Below are 22,007 nucleotides of genomic sequence, written 5' to 3'. Positions count from 1 at the left end.
ATCAAGCTGATGTTTGTGTTTTATCTTCATTCATATATTTTTGATATTATGAATAGGTTGGACGGCAAATAAACATTATTGTGGGCCGTATCAACCTGAAAATCATTATTCCACACTGTTTCATGTGGCATGGTCCACTTGAGTTTTGAATTTACTGAAAATTTGGAATCAATCCACATCGTTCATCTATTTTTCGAGATCATTTTAGAGAATTATCCAAAAAATGATTCATATCCAAAGATTAAATTGACCACGCTACAAATAAGGGGAACGAATTGGCTACTCCCCTTGGCACCCGACAATGGCTGGTGGTCGGTGCTCTGTGGGCCCCACTATGATGTATGTGTTTCATCCATGCCGTTCATCTGTTTTTAAAGATCATCTTACGGCATGAGACCAAAAATGAGGTATATCCCAATCTGAAATGGACCATATTACAGGAAACAGTGTTGAATGAGCGTCAACCATTAAAAACGTTTAGGGGCCCATAAAAGTTTTGGATCCAGATGATTTTTGCTTTTCCCCTTCATCTAGGCCTATATGACCTAATAAACAGATTGGATGTCAAATAAACAGTACATTGGGCCTTATGAGGATTTTAATGGTGGATATCTAATCTCTATTGTTTTCATGTGGTGTGGTCCACCTGAGACTTATATACCTCTATTTTTTGGAATCAAGCCCTAAAATTACCTGTAAAAATGGATGAATGCATGGATGAAATATATACCTCATGGTGGGGCCCACATAGCACCGACCATCAGCCACTGGCTGGTGGCAGGGGGAGTAGCAAATCCGTTTCCTACCATACTGTGTAAGTTTCATGTGTTAGTTTTGCACCATTTGAAAGATGGTGGTGATTCATCCTCGTCACATGTGGCACCAAATTGCAGTTATCCATGCCATCCAAATTGCTTCTTCCATTGTTGATGGAGCGTACAAAACTTACGAAACAATCCTAACTATCCAATTAATGTCTATCAAATGGATGGTTACAACAAAAATTGTGAGCGGTCCAAATTCGAAATGAAAATTCAGATCGCTAATTTTATTTTCTCGTTGCATATTTTCTCTTATGTACACTCACAGGTGCGTCAGTGATTTGGACAGCCTGGATTACAGTACAACTTTGTCATATATACGGATCAAGAGTCACCACCATTTAGGTCCAAAACTAACACAGAAACTAGCCTGCTTACAGACTTTTCTCTAATCCTGCACGCATGCACAAGGCAGGCCCTCAACGTGCTATGTGCCAACGTGGCACACATGCAGGACATCTAAGCTGTCTATCAAGTGGGTCCCATCATTTACACACCATGGACGAAAGATTTGGACATTCTTCAACTTTCAAGTGGGCCACGTTATTATATCAAATGGACGGCCTAAAAAAGACCGCGAGTGAGAGAGACTGCATTAATAGAGGGGCCCAGTTGGAATTGTCATCTCTCAACCGTCCATGATCTGTTGGACCAATACGTGCAACCAATAATGTTTTTCGATTGTGTGGTCCACCCAAGATTTATTTCAATCTAGTTTTTTGGGATCTTATACAAAATGATGTCGTGAAATGGATGGACGGCGTGGATGAAACAAATCTATCATGGTGGGGCCCATAGACCGATGCCAGGTCCAAAGGTTTACCGTTTTGAATCCAAGGCTTTGCATTGTGAGTCTTGTATTTTATGTAAAATAGTGGTGACTCGTCCATAACAATAGTGGCTAAGATACAGAGTTATCCAGACCATCCAAATAATCAGTCTAGGTGTAAATAGTAAATATTTTTAATTTTATTATCTAAAAAAATCTTAACCATGCAGAAATGGTCCCATGCATGTACGACCGTTAATAGAGCTTGTGTTATAAATTATGGTAAACTCACAATATATAGATTTGAAAATTTATCTTATGAGGAAAACCATCCCACGCCCGCTCCTCTTCTCCCTCTCTTCCACTTTTCCCTCATCTTCCATCGAGAAATCCTCCCAGGGCCGTTGGAGCGTCATCGTCCATCGACCATCACCTTTAAACGGAAGGCCCTGTGTTCCGTTTCACCTCCACTGAGGTATATTCTACTTTCCTATTTCATCCCTCCCTCGAATTGTATTACAACAGATTTCTCTAATCCATCTCTTCCTTTACTTCTCCTTACTATCCTTACCAAATGTCTTGCATGCATTTCCATCAAAATGCTGGAACGTTGCTGTAATGAATGCAATATTCTCTGCTCAACGTTCCATGATTCCTATAGATTCATGTGTTGTCGGCATTCAACACTCTGCCTTCCTTCAACAGGCCTCGTACATAACAGGGGATGTTTATCTGAAGCCCCAACATTTAGAGGGATTGTTTCAATATCTTTCGGTATGTTACTTACCAGAAGAAGAAGAAGAAGAAAAAAAAAACCACTTTATCCCTGCTTTTGAGGTTTTTTATTATTTTTTATTTTTTTGCTTCCAATGGCATGTTATTTCTGCTCTCAGTCAGTAATGTGAATGAGTGAAGTCTTAAACATCATTCCCTCTTAGTTGTGGATAGTAGGTTATGCTTTAAACTTCATTGATGTAGTGAAAAATAAGAGTTTCCTTGGGTCCAAGTGGGTTTTAAAAAGAAAACTTGATGGTGATAGAATTGTTGGCTTCAGTTCACAATGCTTGGGTTCTGATCACAGAGCATTACTGCATGGTTCCAATGAATTCTGATATTTCTCCTTCTTTTGCACTTTTTTCTCTGCCCTATTAGGTTTATTGACTTTGGGTCCTTTTGGATACCATTTTTTTTCCCCACAAATAGTTAGTTCCAGTATATGAGGCTAAAACAAAAAATGAGATTACAGTTCAAAAAAAAACAAAAAAAAAAAGAAAAAAAAAGAAAATGTGAAGCCTTCGTGCACCACCCAAAATGTACTGAGGAACAGATGCATATCTGTTTCAAAGAAGAATAAAAAACAGCTGATTTGCTTATATCTAAATGGGTCGTTAAGTTATAAGGGAAAAAAAAAAAACCCAATTTGAAGGCTGATTTAACACTTCTACACCAAGTTCATCCTCTGTTGTCTCCCTTCCCAATTAAACATCTTTTATTTGAGTACTTTTAATGTGGCATGCAAAACTTGTTTCTATTGTTAATGCTACTAAAATTAAACATCTGTGAGCGAACCTATCTTGTATGTGTGATCTGACCATCCATTTTGTATGCAACCGACTGGAAGGTTTGGATCACCTGGCAGGTGTGATTTTTTCAGGGATCCTAGAAATAGTGGACCTAACAAACAGTCCATACAGGTGATGTGGATGCCCACAGTCCAAATGCAACTACATGCATGGAAGGTTCCCCTTCACTTAGCCATGTTGATCATTGCTCTATGATATTATATAATCACATGGTTTGAAGGGATAGCATGGAACAAGTTGTAACTGATACATTGCACTGTTTTCTACATTGTTCATTGAATTTCACATGCTCATGAGATGTATGAAGTGGGACATGTGCAAGATTTGGTGGCCCTATGTGGGGTGGACCATTTGAATGAACAATGGATTAAATTAAATACAGGTCCGAATAATCCATGCTTAGAAATTGTTGGTAGTAAATATTATCCTATTTCCTAACCATCCATGGATGAAAAACCAAAATGCAATTTTCTGAAATAAAGGTGTCAAAATATGATTCAAATGTTAAAAATAGGTGTCAAAATATAATTCAAATTCTAAACCCAGGGACTAAATGTTGTTTCCCATGATCATGTCAGGGTTACCAGAGATGGCTTCCATGACACCATGTAAGAACTGGATGAGGGCAGGAAGGTTAATTGTTGAATACATGGAAGGTGTTCCAACATTTCTAAAGTACGTGAAACAAAATTCAAATGGGGAAGACTGGCACAACTGTCCTTGTGCCAAGTGTTGTAATATACGTGGGAAGATGAGAAACCATTTTCGAACACTTGGTTTTTAATGGTATGGATAAAACGTACACGACGTGGTTTCTCCATGGGGAACAACGTCTTGAAACAGGTGTGAGTACATTTATCAATAATCGTAATGAAGATGTGTTGCCCAGAATGGTTGATTTGGTGAATGATGCTTTTGGTCGTTTTCAACTCATTGAGTTAGATGCATGTATGGATGAGGTTAATAATGAAGATGATATTGAACCTCATGATGACTTAGGCAATGAGGCTTGGTATAGGAAGTTAATGAAGGATGCAAAACAACCCCTATATCCATCGTGTAAACTAGAGCATACAAAGTTGTCTGTGACAGCGGAGTTGCTGAGTATGAAGGCTAGGTTTCGTTGGTCAGACAATAGCTTTACAGAGTTGTTAAACTTGCTCAAGAAAATTTTGCCCAATGAGAACTCTTTGCCAGATAGTACTTATAATGCAAAGAGGCTGATCAGTTCATTGGGTATGAACTATGAGACAATACATGCATGCCCTAACGATTGTATTTTGTACTGGAAGGACCATGGTGATAAGCAGTGTTGTCCAAAATGTGGAGCAAGTAGATGGAAATTTAATAGTGTTGTAAAGTCAACCGCCCCACGTGTACCTCGTAAGGTGCTAAGGTACTTTCCATTAACGCCGAGGTTAAAAAGACTCTACACTATACCAAAGATTGCAGAGAATATGATATGGCATTCAAAGTTGGCTCAAGATGATATTTACATGTGTCATCCAGTGAATTCGTCTATGTGGAAGATTGTAGATGAAAAGTATGCTAATTTTACTGTGGAGCCACGTAACGTTTGTTTGAGACTTGCAACGGATGGATTCAATCCTTTTGAGAATATGAACAATTCATATAGTTGTTGGCCTATTATGATTATTACGTATAATCTCCTGCCTCATTTATGCATGCGGAAGGAGTTTACCATGTTAACACTTTTGATCCCCGGGAAAAAAGGTCCAGGACATGACATTGACGTTTACTTGCAACCGTTGATTGTAGAGTTGCTTGATTGTGGGAAGGATCTGTGACATATGACTCGCACAGTAAGAATATGTTCACAATGAGGGCAATTTTACTATGGGCAATACACGATTTTCCAGCGTATGGACATCTTTCTGGTTGTAGGACAGGAGGAAAGTATGCATGCCTGATTTGTAGTGAGGAGACAGAATCGGTTTGGCTTGAACATGGAAAGAAGTTTGCATGTATGGGCATAGAAGATTCCTGCCATTTGGTCATGACTTTAGGACTGACAGAACCAGATTCAATGGGAAAGAGGAAAAAAGGAAGGCTCTGAAGTGTATGAAAGGTTCAGATGTACTACGTAAAATGAATAATATTGAAACCGTTTTCAGAAAGCAAGTGGGAAAGACTAAGAAAAAGTCTAACAATGACCCAATCAACATTACTACCTGGACGAAGAGAACAATCCTTTTTGACTCGCCATACTAGGAGCATTTGCCCATTCGTCACAATCTGGATGTGATGCATGTTGAGAAAAATGTCACCGAGAACCTTATTGCAAGAATCATGAATACAAATGATAAGACTAAGGATGGTTTACAAGCCCATCAGGATCTTCAGGCTATGAAGATAAGAAAGTCTGTGGCCTGAAGAAAGAAACGGCAGGTTATTCTTACCCAAAGATCCTTTCACGTTGTCCACATCTGAAAGAAACATGTTTTGTCTGACACTGAGTAATTTGAAAGTCCTAAGAGGATATTGTGCAAACTGGACACATCGTGTTAATTTAGAGGATTCTCAGCTAAAGGCCCTCAAGTCGCATGATTATCACATTGTGATGCAGCAATTACTACCAATTTTGTTGATGCACTCGTTTTTAGGAAAGAAGAAGACATTGCGCACTGCCATTTGTGAAATGTCAAGATTCTTTAACGTCATATGTTCAAAAGTTATTAATCGTGAAGAGCTTAAAAATATAAAAAATAAAATAGTGGAAACATTATGTGTATTCGAAAAATATTTTTCCCCATCTTTTTTTGTTCCTATGACACACCTAGTGGTGCACTTAGTAGAGGAAGCACAACTTTGTGGACTTGTCAGATATCGGTGGATGTATCCTTTTGAGAGGTAACATTAATTATCAGAATTTATCAACTTTCTTTTTCCGTTATTATTATTATTATTATTATTATTATTATTATTATCTATATCTGATTTTAATGTGTATAGGATGATGAAAACATACAAAAAGTATGTGACGAATCAAACTTATCCAGAGGGTTGTATTGTTGAACGCTACATACTAGAAGAGTCCATGATGTACTGCATGGACTACATGTCTGATAAGATGTTAGGAATCCATAAGAGAGTGAAAAAGATATTTTATGATGAGGGTGATGACAATGCCGATAATTTCCAAATCGATAAAAAAGGGAAAAGTTATCTTCTTACTAATGTGCAATATCAATAAGTACGCAGATGGGTATTACAACATCACATTGAAAATGCTCAATGGCTGGGGTATGTTGACAAAAGTCTATGTTTCTATCCTTAATGTTTTTAAATTATATCATGCAAAGTAAAAATTTAATTCATATATTATATTATATGTGAATTGCAGGAAGTACAATGAATACATTCATGGCCAAACACGTAAGGGACAAAACAGGAGGGGCAATCCGTCGGTGCAAAAAGAAGTAGACTACAATGCTTGATTAAGGGAAAAATTAGAGAATGAAGAAATGTCACAATTTAAGAGAATCGCTACTGGTCCTAGCTATGATGCCATGTCATACAGTACATACTCAGTAAATGGATATGTTTTTTGCACGTTAGACTCTGAAAAAAACTTGACAATATAAAACAGCGGGGTCTCTAAGAAAGCCTTAACTATGTTCAGGGTGGGTGCCAGGGATAAGAACTTGGTAGAACAGGAAGCCACCTACTATAGTATCATTAGACAAATTCTTGAATTAAACTATTTCACTTTCAAAATAACATTGTTCTACTGTGATTGGGTGCATATTGAAGATACTTCAAATGGATGTTATGTAGATCCTGAAACAAATCTAATATTTGTAAACCTAGGAAGGTTTAGAAGGAATATCAAGGAAGAGGATGAGCCATTTATCCATGCATCTCAGGTGGCTCAGGTCTTCTATTACAAGGATCCGACAAGAGATGACTGGCATGTTGTATTAGATGTTCCGAAGCGACTAACAAAAGATGCATATGCATTTGAGGATCTGCTAGAGTTTGAGGCCAGGTTGACTGCAGGTTCCTCGAGCCCTTCCTTAATAGATGATCCATATGACCCAACTAGTGAAGATATACAAGAAGGGTCATATGTAGAAATTGTATCAAGTAACCCACATATTCAGAAGCGGAAAAGAAACTGATCAAGTTTCATATCAGGTTGAAGTAAATTTAATTACATTTACTATATTAGATTATTTTCCTTTTCATTTTTTTTTTCAAATTCAGCAAAAACATATGCATGTGTATAGCGTCATCTCTTTATAATTTACAGCGACATATTAAATGACTAATAAATTTTAAAAAAAATTTAGAAATTATGTCATATGTAGGGCCTTCTAGTTCTGCCCCCAGGAAGCACCACAAGGATAAAAGTTTCAACCAGTCCAATTGGAGAGATTACTGGAGATAACAAAAATCAATTCACCTCATTTCTAGGAAATGTGCTCAGGACTCATTGTTCAATTGCATACAAAGACTGGCGGCTTATGCCAGATACCATCAAGGATAATGTTTGGTCAACTGTTTTGGTAAGCATTTAAATACATGAGTTTTACTTTTTAATGTTTATAATATAATCGTTGTTGACTAATTACCCTATGTAATGAAATAAATAGGCCAAATATGATGTTGACGACAGTGACAACTGTAAAAGTGCCATAATTAAGCATGCTAATGATATATGGAAGGACTGGAAGAACCGATTACGAGGAAGTGTCCTGGATATGTATGATAATGATGGAGATAAAAAATTTGCCCTAATGGTGTCAAGCTAGAAGATTGGGTCAAATTCGTTGATTACGAATCTACATAAGAGGCGAAGTCTCGTTGTGGAAAGGGAAAGGAATTCAGAAGATAGATGAAGTTCCCTCACACGACTGGTCGACAGGGGTCTGCTAGGATGGCAGAGTTGATTGTAAGTTTTTAACATAATTTTAATTTCTTTTAATCCAATTTAAGAATACAAAATAATTAACATGATTTCTCATTGTAAATTACAGCAACAAAAAATCCTGATACCCAAATCACGAGAACTGAATTGTTTCTGGCAACTCATACTAGCTTTGATGGGTCTCTCCCTTCATAGGAGCTGAGCATCACAATGGAAAAAATAAAAGAAATAGTTGCCAATGATCCGACTTATATGCATAGTGAATTAAATCATGACCCGGTTACACAGGTTTTTCATTCATTTTCTTCACTTTGACATACTTAACTTTCTGAACATTTTTTGTTACTAATATACATGCATTATTAATAATGGCTGATTATTATTTAGGTTTGTGGTCTTGATAAAAGAGGACGTGTAAGGGGGTTGGGTCATATTCTAAAAACTACCATTATTGCTTCAACCTCTTATATTAATGAAATTAGAGAAGGAAAGGGCAAAATTGCTGAGGTTAAAGCATCGATGATTGTATTAAAAGAGCAACTGGAAAACAAGTTTGATGTTTTATTTAAACCAACCTGATTTAAATGATTTTAAACTCGCAAGTATACGAATCAGATGTAAATATGGTACGTATTATGAGATCGTTCCCACGAGGACTGGTTGTCACAATTCAAAATTAAAGACTCTTCTTAACTAATCCAACAAATATTTGCGATAGTAATTGAGTAAACTAAATAAAAATCAATGGAAAAAATAACCAAGAATAATGAGGAAAGTTCAATCAAGGAGAAGACTAGGACTTTCGAATCCACCCCTAATTATCATAAACCGTGTTTTACCTGTTGATTCATCCTAATCCAGATTGATATCAAAATAAATAGAGCGCACTCTATGTCCTTGGTCGGGCACACAGAATGTATAATTCCTTAAAGCATATGGATCACATCTTTCCATCCATAGTCAGGCATGGAGAGATGTAGATTCCTGTTTCTTCCTCTATAGGAACCTGTTCATGGTCAGACACAAGCGCCTAGAATAATATTCCAAACAATATCCATAACTAGATTTTGGTTAAACTCATAGCATGGAGAAGTACGGATATTTCAGTTAAGCACAGTAGAGAAAGAAACAAACCAATCAAATTCAAATGAAATCAACACTTACAAGAGTCATTCAAATTAGGGGCTTCATCTCAGCCCTAGCTAGAAGATTAACAATCCATGAATTTAAATAAAAAGAAAGAAAAATAAAATTGATATAAAGAAAACATCTCTCTCTCTCTTCTTCTCTTTTCTTCTCTTTTCTTCTCTTTTCTCTTCTCTGGATCTCTTCCCTGGATCTCTTCTATCTTCTCTCTTGCTTTCTCAAAACTCTCGATTTCTAGCCTTTTTCCTCCTTCTTATAGCAATGTAGGCGGTGGAGAGATCTTTACGCACCAGCGTGCGGAACTTCTTTACGCAGCCAAGTTCAGATGCATAACATCCCATCTTTCCTTGCTCGGTTTCCAAATAAAGACCGTCCCTTAGGACGTTTCCAAGTCATCTTCATGATGGATGGATCAGATCTTTCATCTGATCAAGTATGGTGGGCCACAACCGCTGCAACAGTCGGACAGCGTCCGGGCGCACGAAAACAGGGGCCCTGTGAATTTTCTCACGCTGTTCTGATGGTGGGGCCCACTTCGTTGTTATTTTGATAAATCCAATCTGCCCATTGGATGCAGGACGAATTTTCGACCGCATATGGATGGTTTTGGATTTACGTGGACGCGGTCCATTGTAGAAATCATGCTGTAATCATTCTGGATCTTGCAGGGTAGTCCGCTTGTGACTTCTGTAGCGCACACGTGTGCATGATTTGTTAACAGATATCAGCTTGGGTTTGATCCTTTCGATCCCCTCTACATGATGGACGGATCGGATTATCCCCTTGAGCTATGATGGCGACCCACCAGCGTCCGCAAAAATCGGATTCCGGACGTCATGTACGCGGCAGAAACGGAAACATCCGTTTTTAGGAAGAAAGTCGGGTCAGCGCTGGTGACCGACTTGGTTAATACGGTGCACGGATAGTGCACATGTGCACTATGCACATGTCGCACAAGGCGGGGTCCACTCAAATGTGTCTTTCAAAATCTAATCCGACCATCTATTTTGTCTCCTCATTTAACGGGTTGAGACCAAATTCGATGCATATCCAGAGACCAGGTGGGCCTAAAATTGAAGATTAATGGGCTGATCTGTCCGTTGGCCCACTTCTCAAGATATCCAATGGTTGAAATTTAATATGTACGGTTTATTTATGGCATCCAGGCTATGCATGAAGTTTCGAGTCAATCGGATGGCGAGAACCATGTGATCTTGCATTCTGGACCATTTTTGGGCCTTTTTAACATGAACGACTTGATTTCCTCGGGTCCCTGGCATGTGAATTCTTCACTCTTAGTTCTCTGGAGTGCGTCCCTTGCTCTGGTGACTTTGGAACATCAAATCCACGCTTGTAGTACTCTTTTTCCATCAACGCTCCTGATTTCATCCTGTAACAAAAATATAATTAAAATATTCCATTAAGCATTATCATGTACGTAAAATCATACACTAATTAGGGTCTGATATGTAATATTCGACCCTTATCACAACCCCCAACCAGCATTTTACTAGTCCCGAGCAAAACATGCGAAAAATAATTTTAGAAATAAAAGATAATTCCTGAGAACCCGAGTGACTTGTGAATAGATCGTCGAGGCGCGAGAATCTTAAGATTCATGAACGGTGCACAGAATTTTTCTTTCTAGAATCAAGCTCACGGTAAACTTCATAATCAATTTCAAAATATTAATCCATTAATTAGAATATTCTAAACATTGAGTTCCACGAGCGTATAGTGTAATCTCGGCTTACTATCATTAAGAGATCCAATTGTCAATTTCATGATATCATTAGTAATTAACAACGGAATGCATGACAACTGAAACCAACGCTTGCCTTACAGATTAACTTTTCATTCTATTAGCCTTTGATTTTTTTCTTGAACAGTAACGCCAAGGAAGGGAATCAAATCCTCACCTATAGGGAGCAAACCTATGGTAAAGATTATACACCTAACCCTTTTCTCATGTCAACCATGGGGAATTGAATCTTCATCTATAGGGAGCAAACCTATGGTGAAGATTATATGACTTACGCTTTCTCTCAATTCTTAGTTATAGACTGAAGCTAAAAATTTCAGGCTGGTTTCTTGCATGCTTAGTGATTACTAAGTTAATCATTCAATGTTGAAACGGAACCTTAATGTGCAACCGAGATGTGATATGTGAGATCATGACTCAATCAATGTTTAAAAGTTCTAATCATGGGTTAACAATTTAAACTTAACTGTGAAATCTAACCGATGGCTGAATCCAAGAGTTATAAATTACCCATATTCTGTACCTTGCAATGTTAAAATCACCCTTATCCTTCACAATCACTTCAGATGCATAAGAAATTCCAGAAAATTTTAAAAATTTTCACAATTAGTGCTCAAGACCAAGAAAATAAATCTAATCGCTCACCCCCAACCTAAAACCTACATTGTCCTCAATGTAAAAGAAATAAACATGCAATGCACATGGGACAACGAAAATAAAAGTGGAGTGATGGAAAGATATCAGTGTAAGAGTGGGTCAGCATAAGAGAGAAATCAACAAAAGCAAAATGATAAAAACGCAAAAAGAAAATCCTATCTATACCACTTTCGCAGGTGCTCTCGATTGCATTTAGCGTATGCAACAAGCCTTTAAACCGCTAGGTTACCCCTAGTGGACGAGTTGTAGTCTCGTGAGGGTTTGCAGTAATGTTACCCACAAACATTGAACTAACTAACTAGGAAAATGAAATGAAATGAAAAGATGGGTTGCCTCCCAGGAGCGCTAAGTTTAACGTCTTCAGCCAGACAAGAATGGACCATGAACTAATCAATCTTGATAACCTGGGTCCGCCAAATAAATTTCCTCCACATCTTTATTCACCAAATCATCTAAATATGGTTTCAGCCGTTGACCATTTACTTTGAAGATATTCCCGTCTGTTAAATTTTGAATCTCAACTGCTCCATGAGGGAATACTTTTACCACTCGATAAGGACCATACCATCTCGAACGTAGTTTTCCAGGAAAGAGGCGTAGCCTGGAATTGTGCAATAATACTTTCTGGTTCGGTTCAAATGTCTTGCGAAGAATTGATTTATCATGGAAGATTTTTGTCCGCTCTTTATAAATTTTTGCATTCTCATATGCCTCATTTCGAATTTCCTCTAACTCATTGAGTTGAAGTTTACGGTGTGATCCAGCCTTGTGTAAATCAAAATTAAAAGTTTTGATGGCCCAATAAGCATGATGTTCTAATTCCACAGGTAAGTGACAGGCTTTCCCAAATACAAGCCTATACGGAGACATTCCAATCGGAGTTTTGAAGGCCGTACGATATGCCCAAAGAGCATCATTCAACCGTTGCGACCAATCCTTACGATCGGGGCGAACCGTTTTCTCTAAAGTTTGTTTAATCTCCCGATTTGACACCTCAACTTGACCACTTGTTTGGGGATGATATGGCGTTGCAACTTTATGAGTGATGGAATATTTCTTCATTAAAGATTCAAACGGTTTATTGCAAAAATGAGTACCCCCATCACTTATAATTGCTCGAGGAGTGCCAAAACGAGAAAAGATATTTTCTTTTAAGAAACGGATCACAACTCTGTGATCATTCGTTTTACATGGCACTGCTTCAATCCGCTTAGAGACATAGTCGACGGCCACAAGGATATACACATAACCAAATGACGGGGGAAATGGGCCCATGAAGTCAATACCCCAAACATCAAATATTTCAACAATGAGAATATTGGTAAGTGGCATCATGTTCCTGTGGGAAATATTACCCGTACGTTGGCATTTATCACATGTTGAACAAAAGGCATGGGTGTCTCGAAACAGTGTAGGCCAATAAAATCCACTTTGTAAGACTTTCGCAGTTGTTTTCTTTGAACCAAAATGACCACCACATGCATGATCATGACAAAAGGAGATTATACTATGAAACTCACTCTCAGGCACACATCTCCTAATAATCTGATCAGGATAAATTTTGAATAAGTATGGGTCATCCCAAAAGAAATGTTTAACCTCAGCAAGAAATTTGGATTTATCTTGTTTAGTCCAATGAGAAGGAAGTTGACCTGTAACAAGATAGTTTATAATGTCTGCGTACCAAGGTAATTGAGAAAGAGTTATAAGTTGTTCATCAGGGAAAGACTCATTGACTGGCAAAGGATCCACTGTGGACTCTAAAACAAGTCTAGACAAATGGTCAGCTACCACATTTTCGGAACCCTTTTTATCCCGAATTTCAATATCGAATTCTTGTAGCAAGAGAATCCACCGAATCAATCGAGGTTTAGCGTCTTTTTTAGAGAGAAGATATTTTAATGTTGCATGATCTGAGAACACTATAACCTTTGACCCTATGAGATACAACCTGAATTTGTCTAGAGCAAATACCACTGCCAACAATTCTTTTTCAGTGGTAGAGTAGTTGAGCTGTGCATCATTTAGAGTCCTACTAGCATAATAAATGACATGAGGCATTTTGTTCAATCTCTGTCCTAGGACGGCTCCAACAGCATAATCCGAAGCATCACACATAAGCTCAAAAGGTAAATTCCAATTAGGTGGTTGGATGATTGGAGCAGAAGTTAGTAAATGCTTCAACTTATCAAAAGCTTGCCGACACTCATCATTAAGGACAAAAGCAACATCTTTAGCTAGTAAATTGCATAAGGGTCGAGAAATTTTGCTAAAATCCTTAATGAATCTCCTGTAGAATCCGGCATGCCCTAAGAATGATCTAATCTCCTTAACCGTTCTGGGTGGAGGAAGACTAGAAATTAAATCAATCTTGGCTTTATCAACTTCAATGCCTTTACTTGAAATAACATGCCCAAGTACAATCCCTTTTTGAACCATAAAATGACACTTTTCCCAATTCAATACCAGGTTCGTTTTTTCACATCTTTCCAAGACAAGAGATAGATGGTATAAACATTCATCAAATGAAGAGCCGAAAATTGAAAAATCATCCATGAAAATCTTAAGAAAACGCTCAACCATGTCTGAAAAAATACTCATCATGCATCGTTGGAAGGTCACAGGCGCATTACATAATCCAAATGGCATACGCCGATAGGCATATGTGCCAAAAGGACATGTAAATGTGGTTTTCTCTTGATCCTCGGGAGCAATGGGAATCTGATTATACCCGAAATAACCATCCAGGAAACAATAATAGCTATGCCCTACCAATCTCTCAAGCATCTGATCTATGAAAGGAAGAGGAAAGTGATCCTTCCTTGTGACCAGGTTCAGTTTATGGTAATCAATACAAACTCGCCAACCCGTAGTCATGCGCGTTGGTACTAACTCATTATCCTCATTCTTTTTCACCGTAATCCCAGACTTTTTAGGAACAACTTGAACTGGACTGACCCATGTGCTATCAGAAATGGGGTAAATGATACCAACATCTAACAATTTTAGCACCTCAGCCCGAACGACCTCTTTCATGTTAGGGTTAAGCCTCCTTTGCATTTCATGCGATGTTTTTGCGTTTTCTTCAAGATGAATACGATGCATACACACCGTGGGGCTTATTCCCTTTATGTCCGCTATTGTCCACCCAATAGCTGCCTTATGTTCTCTAATAACATTAAGCAACTTACCCTCCTGTTCTTTATCAAGGTTAGCAGCTATGATGACAGGCAGGGTTTCAGAAGGTCCTAAAAATGCATACTTGAGAGTTTCAGGTAATTGTTAAGGTCGACTTTGGGTGGTTTCTCAATAGATGGGACCAGTTTAGACTCAGATGGTGGAAGAGGTTCCACTCTAGCTTTCCATTTTGTTGTATTCATTTCTGAATTAGAGTCAAGCAATGCATTGACTTCTTGGATGGAATTTTCTATGTCAAAATCTACGCCAAAATGTGCTAAACAAGTCTCAAGAGCGTTATTGGAAGATTCAAAGAAAGAGTCATGCACTAGACTCTCAATCATATTCACTTCAAATATATCATCCGAGTCTGACATTTGTTGTCCAGCATTGAAAACGTTGAGCTTGATCTTCATGTTACCAAAGGACAACTTCATAATTTCATTCCTGCAATTTATGATTGCATTGGATGTGGCCAAGAATGGACATCCTAAGATAATTGGGATTTGACTTGTAGGATTCTGGACAGGCTGAGTATCTAGAACAATGAAATTCACTGGAAAATAAAACTTATCAACCTGGATCAGCACATCTTCAATAATACCACGGGGCACCTTGACAGATCTATCAGCTAGTTGGAGTGTTATTTTGGTTGATTTCAGCTCACCAAGTCCTAGCTGCTCATACACAGAATATGGTAACAAATTGACGCTCGCCCCTAAATCAAGCAATGCCTTCTCAATCTTATGATCTCCTATGACGCAAGAAATGGTAGGAGCTCCTGGATCCCTAAATTTAGGAGGGGTGTTGTGTTGAATCATGGACCTGAGTTGCTCCGCAAGGAAGACCTTCTTATGAACATTCATCTTACGCTTTTGAGTGCATAAATCTTTAAGAAACTTAGCGTAAGCAGGAACTTGTTTGATAGCATCAAGCAACGGAATGTTGATTTGCACTTGCTTAAACATGTCCAATATCTCATTAAAGTTGTTTCCTTTCTTAACCGGTGCCAGACGTTGAGGAAAAGGTGCTTTAGGCACATAAGATGGCACATGAGTGGTTCCTAGAGAGTCAGAGTGTTGTTGGACTTTGGATGCACTAGTATGTCTCTCCATTTCATTTTGATCTTCCGCATTGGACTTTGATTCTTCCCTAGGCATCTCTACTTTGTTCTCGATCTGTTTACCGGACCTAAGGGTAATGATTGATTTGGCTTGCTCATGATATTGTTCTTGGTTTGAATTAGAGTCAATCTCATACTGTCCTTTTGGATTTACCACGGGTTGACTAGGGAACTTGCCCTTCTCTCTCTCACTCAATGTGACAGCAAGTTGACCCAATTGTACTTCCAGCTTGGCAATGGATTGCGCATTTGCATGTAAACTCTGCTGGTTAGCTAGTAAGGTATGTTGGGTGTCTTTTTGAAATTGAAGTGAACTCTGCATAAAAAGATTGAGTGTGTCCTCAAGAGATGGTTTCCTAGATTGTGGAGGCACTTGCTAATACTGTGAGAACTGCTGAGGTTGTTGACTGCCAACTTGGGAGTAAGGTTGTATAGGAGGATTTTCAGATGGTCCTCCTTGTTGTGGTCCTTTTACCCAAGAGAAATTTGGATGTCTAGCCCACCCTGGGTTGTAGGTGTCTGAGTAAGGATCATTCCCAGGTCTCCGAAAGGTGTTCATAGCATGTACTTGTTCAGGGAGAAATTCTGGAAATGCTGAACTAGATGGACAAGACGGCGTAGGATGGGCGGGACTAGAACATATGGCACATGACTCGACTTGAGTTGTTTGTGGAGGTCCATTATTTAACATTAAAGCATCCACTTTCTTTGTCAGGCTATCAATTTTGGCATAAAGATCTGTCGTGACTCCTACCTCATATATACCACATTTCTTCTGTGGTTGGGGACTCCTTTCACCTCTATTTGAGTAGTTCCATTGCTGGGAATTTTCACACAAGGTCTCAAAGAAATTCCACGCTTCAACATCACTTTTGGTCATGAATGACCCTCCACTGGTGGCGTCAACCATGCGATGATTTTAGGGTGTCAGACCGTCATAAAAGTATTGAACTTGTTGCCACTTTTCAAAACCATGGTGTGGACATTTAAGAAGTAAGTCCTTCCATCTTTCCCAACATTCATGAAAGTGCTCACCCTCTTTTTGTGTGAAATTCGTAATTTCTCTACGGAGAGCATTAGTTTTGTGAACCGGGAAGAATTTGTTTAAGAACTTCTTAGACAGTTGGTCCCATGTAGTGATAGACCCAACTCCTAGAGAATTCAACCATGCTTTCGCCTTATCCTTCAAAGAGAGAGGAAAAAGGCGCAAACGGATCGAATCGTCTGAAAAGTTTTGGAACTTAAAGGTGGAGCAAATGTCTAAGAATTCTTTCACATGATGATATGGATCCTCCTTATCTGAACCATAAAAGGAGGGCAACAATTGTATGACCCCAGGTTTAAGTTCAAAGTGTGCTGCTGTGGTGGCAGGCAACACTATACATGAAGGCGCATTGAATTGGACAGGAGCTGAATAATCTCTAAGAGCTTTAGTTCCATTCTCTTCCGCCATTTCAAACAGAATGTTTCTAAATCTTCTACGAAAGGTTCTTTCTATTTCAGGATCAAAAGGTGCTAATTCTATATTCAGAGATCTACGTCCTAGCATAAACTATGTTATCAATATAAGAAAGAAAACTAAACTAAGATGCAACCTAAGATGAATAAGACTAAAAGAAAAAGTTATGAATTCCTAAAACAAGAAAAAGCTATGTAAATGAGAATTGGAAAGAAGAACCCGGAAAAGGAGATGATGAATGTCTGAAGATTTAAGAGCTCCTCCTTTTGAAGACAATGTTATTTAGCAGCTTCCTTCCTCAATTCCTATAAACAAAAAGAAAACAAAAATAAATTAAATTTCCTAAAATAATGCTAGAAAAAATCATAAGCAACGGTTAATTTCTAAAAAAGAAAGTTTCTAATCTTAGAAATAAAAGCTAAGTTAGTTTCTAAAAAGGGAAAAAAAATTTAAAACTAGAAAATAAAAAGTTACTTGAAAGAAGAATCAAAATCTAAAATTAGAAAATAAGAAATTTCTAAAAAAAAGAAAGCCTAGAAATAGAAAATTTCTAAAAAAAAATAAATAAAAATAAAACCCTAATTCTAAAAATAGAAATTAAAAAAAAATAGAGAATTTAGAAAGAGATTACCAAATTAGCAGTTTATGTCAGGACCCTACAAAACAGGAAATAGGTTAGTTTCTTAAAAAAAATTTAGCTTAAGTTAGTAAAAACCTAAGACTATGAATTATGATAAGAGAGAATCCTAAATCCAATTGGACCGAAACAATCCCCGGCAACGGCGCCAAAAACTTGATGTTTTATTTAAACCAACCTGATTTAAATGATTTTAAACTTGCAAGTATACGAATCAGATGTAAATATGGTACGTATTACGAGATCGTTCCCACGAGGACTGGTTGTCACAATTCAAAATTAAAGACTCTTCTTAACTAATCCAACAAATATTTGCGATAGTAATTGAGTAAACTAAATAAAAATCAATGGAAAAAATAACCAAGAATAATGAGGAAAGTTCAATCAAGGAGAAGACTAGGACTTTCGAATCCACCCCTAATTATCATAAACCGTGTTTTACCTGTTGATTCATCCTAATCCAGATTGATATCAAAATAAATAGAGCGCACTCTATATCCTTGGTTGGGCACACAGAATGTATAATTCCTTAAAACATATGGATCACATCTTTCCATCCATGGTCAGGCATGGAGAGATGTAGATTCCTGTTTCTTCCTCTATAGGAACCTGTTCATGGTCAGACACAAGCGCCTAGAATAATATTCCAAACAATATCCATAACTAGATTTTGGTTAAACTCATAGCATGGAGAAGTACGGATATTTCAGTTAAGCACAGTAGAGAAAGAAACAAACCAATCAAATTCAAATGAAATCAACACTTACAAGAGTCATTCAAATTAGGGGCTTCATCTCAGCCCTAGCTAGAAGATTAACAATCCATGAATTTAAATAAAAAGAAAGAAAAATAAAATTAATATAAAGAAAACATCTCTCTCTCTTCTTCTCTTTTCTTCTCTTTTCTTCTCTTTTCTCTTCTCTTGATCTCTTCCCTGGATCTCTTCTATCTTCTCTCTTGCTTTCTCAAAACTCTCGATTTCTAGCCTTTTTCCTCCTTCTTATAGCAATGTAGGCGGTGGAGAGATCTTTACGCACCAGCGTGCGGAACTTCTTTACGCAGCCAAGTTCAAATGCATAACATCCCATCTTTCCTTGCTCGGTTTCCAAATAAAGACCGTCCCTTAGGACGTTTCCAAGTCATCTTCATGATGGACGGATCAGATCTTTCATCTGATCAAGTATGGTGGGCCACAACCGCTGCAACAGTCGGACAGCGTCCGGGCGCACGAAAACAGGGGCCCTGTGAATTTTCTCACGCTGTTCTGATGGTGGGGCCCACTTCGTTGTTATTTTGATAAATCCAATCCGCCCATTGGATGCAGGACGAATTTTCGACCGCATATGGATGGTTTTGGATTTACGTGGACGCGGTCCATTGTAGAAATCATGCTGTAATCATTATGGATCTCGCAGGGTAGTCCGCTTGTGACTTCTGTAGCGCACACGTGTGCATGATTTGTTAACAGATATCAGCTTGGGTTTGATCCTTTCGATCCCCTCTACATGATGGACGGATCAGATTATCCCCTTGAGCTATGATGGCGACCCACCAGCGTCCGCAAAAATTGGATTCCGGACGTCATGTACGCGGCAGAAACGGAAACATCCGTTTTTTGGAAGAAAGTCGGGTCAGCGCTGCTGACCGACTTGGTTAATACGGTGCACGGACAGTGCACATGTGCACTATGCACATGTCGCACAAGGCGGGGTCCACTCAAATGTGTCTTTCAAAATCTAATCCGACCATCTGTTTTGTCTCCTCATTTAACGGGTTGAGACCAAATTCGATGCATATCCAGAGACCAGGTGGGCCTAAAATTGAAGATTAATGGGCTGATCTGTCCGTTGACCCACTTCTCAAGATATCCAATGGTTGAAATTTAATATGTACGGTTTATTTATGGCATCCAGGCTATGCATGAAGTTTCGAGTCAATCGGATGGCGAGAACTATGTGATCTTGCATTCTGGACCATTTTCGGGCCTTTTTAACGTGAACGGCTTGATTTCCTCGGGTCGCTGGCATGTGAATTCTTTAGTCTTAGTTCTCTGGAGTGCTTCCCTTGCTCTGGTGACTTTGGAACATCAAATCCACGCTTGTAGTACTCTTTTTCCATCAACGCTCCTGATTTCATCCTGTAACAAAAAATATAATTAAAATATTCCATTAAGCATTATCATGTACGTAAAATCATGCACTAATTAGGGTCTGATATGTAATATTCGACCCTTATCAAAGTTCAACGAGTGCAAGAACATGATATTGAACATTGGAGAACGTTTGGTTGAAGTCCAGAATCAAATTAGTACTCTAGTTCAACCAATGCAATGCTTTCCTGACACTGCTGGTTCTCATGTATTTTAACAATTAAAGAATAATGTATAGTTACTATTTTATCCATGAAAATAATAAAAATTATTTCTTGTAGGGGTTTTATCGATCTGGTGATACCTCAAGTTATTGTGATGAGTCAGCTCCACCTCCACCTCCACTTCTACGGGTGGAACAAATCTGTTATTTGACAGATATTTATAGTCAAGTTGTTGCACGTGGGCGTCTGCTTAGAGATAATGCAGGCATCTCTCCAGATTGCATCAAAGTTATATTGGATGTTGTTGAAGTTTCCAGTGCGAATGTGTTTGGTGATATTGAGAAGACGTTAGCCGATTGCGACGTGGGTGATGTTCTCGTTTGGCCTAAAGTGCTGACGAAAACATAGATATTAAAGGACTTTACTTAAAACTTATCCCAAGTTAAGAACATATTTTTGTAATTTGGTCAGGATATGTGGATTATGTTTGAGGTTATTTTGGATATTATTTGACTAAATCTTTATCTTGAATTATTTAGTAGTTTTGCTTAACTAATTTAGTGATTTATTTCAGCTTTTCATCTTCTTATGCGTGACAAAAGGTACACATATTTCTATTATGATTTGTTTTGATTTTTTCTTTGCTTATGCTTAAAATGTTCTGATTTAAATATTAAGAACTACGTAGTGGCTTGATTCCAATCTTCTAACATTGGGTATGTAGGCAGCCGTTCATACTAGACCGTAGCGGTGCAGCCACAATTTTTTTTCCCCTTCTCATAGTGTGGATGCATTTTCGTTAGGACTACTTGGCAATAAGTGTAAGACCCGTGTCCTAGTCCATACCGTTCTGTTGGCCTCCGCAGTCCTTCCGGTCGAATTTCGGCAACCTTCGCACCGTATCCGATGATTGCGCGCAATCCTAAGCTGAGTCCTGCATACCTAAGATGGCTCGACCCGAAACTTGTATCTTAGCGATCGCGCCGTCGCCGCGGTTCCAACGCTGCGACTCGCGCACCGAACCGATACCCAATCTGGGAGATGTGGGCATGCGTTCATTCTGAAGAAACGTCGCGCGTTGCGAATATCGAGGGAATCTCTACGATATGTCCCATCAATCAATGTCAAGTACAAGCCTTACTCCAAGTACAACAACCTATCCCTACTTTTTTCAAAAGTCCACTCTCTCTCCACCTCACCATCCCTCTTTTACAATTTTCAAACAAACCCATCCCCTTTTTTCAAAAAAATCAAACTCACCCATACCTCCCATCCCCTTCCTTACATCATCCCATCTCTTTTATTATTTTCCCTCTCTCATTCCATCTCTTCACTTTCAAGCAACTAAGAACCCCAAACGTCCAAGCCTCCCCAACTCTCCCCAAAGCCAAGTGTAGCCCACCCTCTCATCTCTCATCCACACCATCAAAATCCCATCAACCACCATTAAAAGTAAAGGCCAGGAACATAGAAGACTAAGGGAGCAAGGAGATGGCCTAGAGGTGGGTGATCCATCATTTATTTCAACCTTAAGGGCCCACTTGTTGGTGGGACCCATTTCGTTGTATGTGATGTATCATTGGAGGGCCCATAGTGGCGGGGTCCCTCCTTTCTATCATCTCCTCTCTCTCTCTCTCTCTCTCTCTTTGAATGGTGATGATGATGAAGG

At 38.5% G+C, this 22,007-nt stretch overlaps 1 protein-coding gene, 1 long non-coding RNA gene and 1 other non-coding gene across 3 annotated transcripts; all 3 read left to right on the top strand.

Moving 5' to 3' along the window:
* The first annotated feature begins 1,940 nt into the window (after positions 1-1,940).
* Positions 1,941-8,150, top strand: LOC131245818 (uncharacterized). Its single transcript, XR_009170996.1, has 3 exons — positions 1,941-2,065; positions 7,487-7,702; positions 7,790-8,150. It is a non-coding gene; the product is annotated as an uncharacterized LOC131245818 (long non-coding RNA).
* An 8,747-nt stretch (positions 8,151-16,897) lies between these two features.
* LOC131247458 (small nucleolar RNA R71) lies at positions 16,898-17,004 on the top strand. Its single transcript, XR_009171753.1, has one exon. It is a non-coding gene; the product is annotated as a small nucleolar RNA R71 (small nucleolar RNA).
* Positions 17,005-20,286: 3,282 nt separating this feature from the next.
* LOC131245817 (uncharacterized) lies at positions 20,287-20,898 on the top strand. The gene is made up of 2 exons (XM_058245531.1): positions 20,287-20,382; positions 20,456-20,898. Exons 1-2 carry the CDS (start codon positions 20,350-20,352, stop codon positions 20,744-20,746), a joined length of 324 nt encoding a protein of 107 aa, XP_058101514.1. The 5' UTR covers positions 20,287-20,349; the 3' UTR covers positions 20,747-20,898.
* Positions 20,899-22,007: the final 1,109 nt, after the last annotated feature.

The sequence above is a fragment of the Magnolia sinica genome, chromosome 5, assembly GCF_029962835.1.
Source record: "Magnolia sinica isolate HGM2019 chromosome 5, MsV1, whole genome shotgun sequence".
NCBI classification, from domain to species: Eukaryota; Viridiplantae; Streptophyta; class Magnoliopsida; order Magnoliales; family Magnoliaceae; genus Magnolia; species Magnolia sinica.
Note: the sequence above shows the minus strand (reverse complement) of the source record. Positions and strands in the feature narration are given on the sequence as shown.

Excerpts from the sequence above, each read along its gene's own strand:
- LOC131245817 (XM_058245531.1), top strand. The coding sequence starts at position 20,350 with ATGCAATGCTTTCCTGACACTGCTGGTTCTCAT. Across the intron at positions 20,383-20,455 it reads CTGACACTGCTGGTTCTCAT|GGGTTTTATCGATCTGGTGA; the intron begins GTATTTTAACAA and ends TATTTCTTGTAG.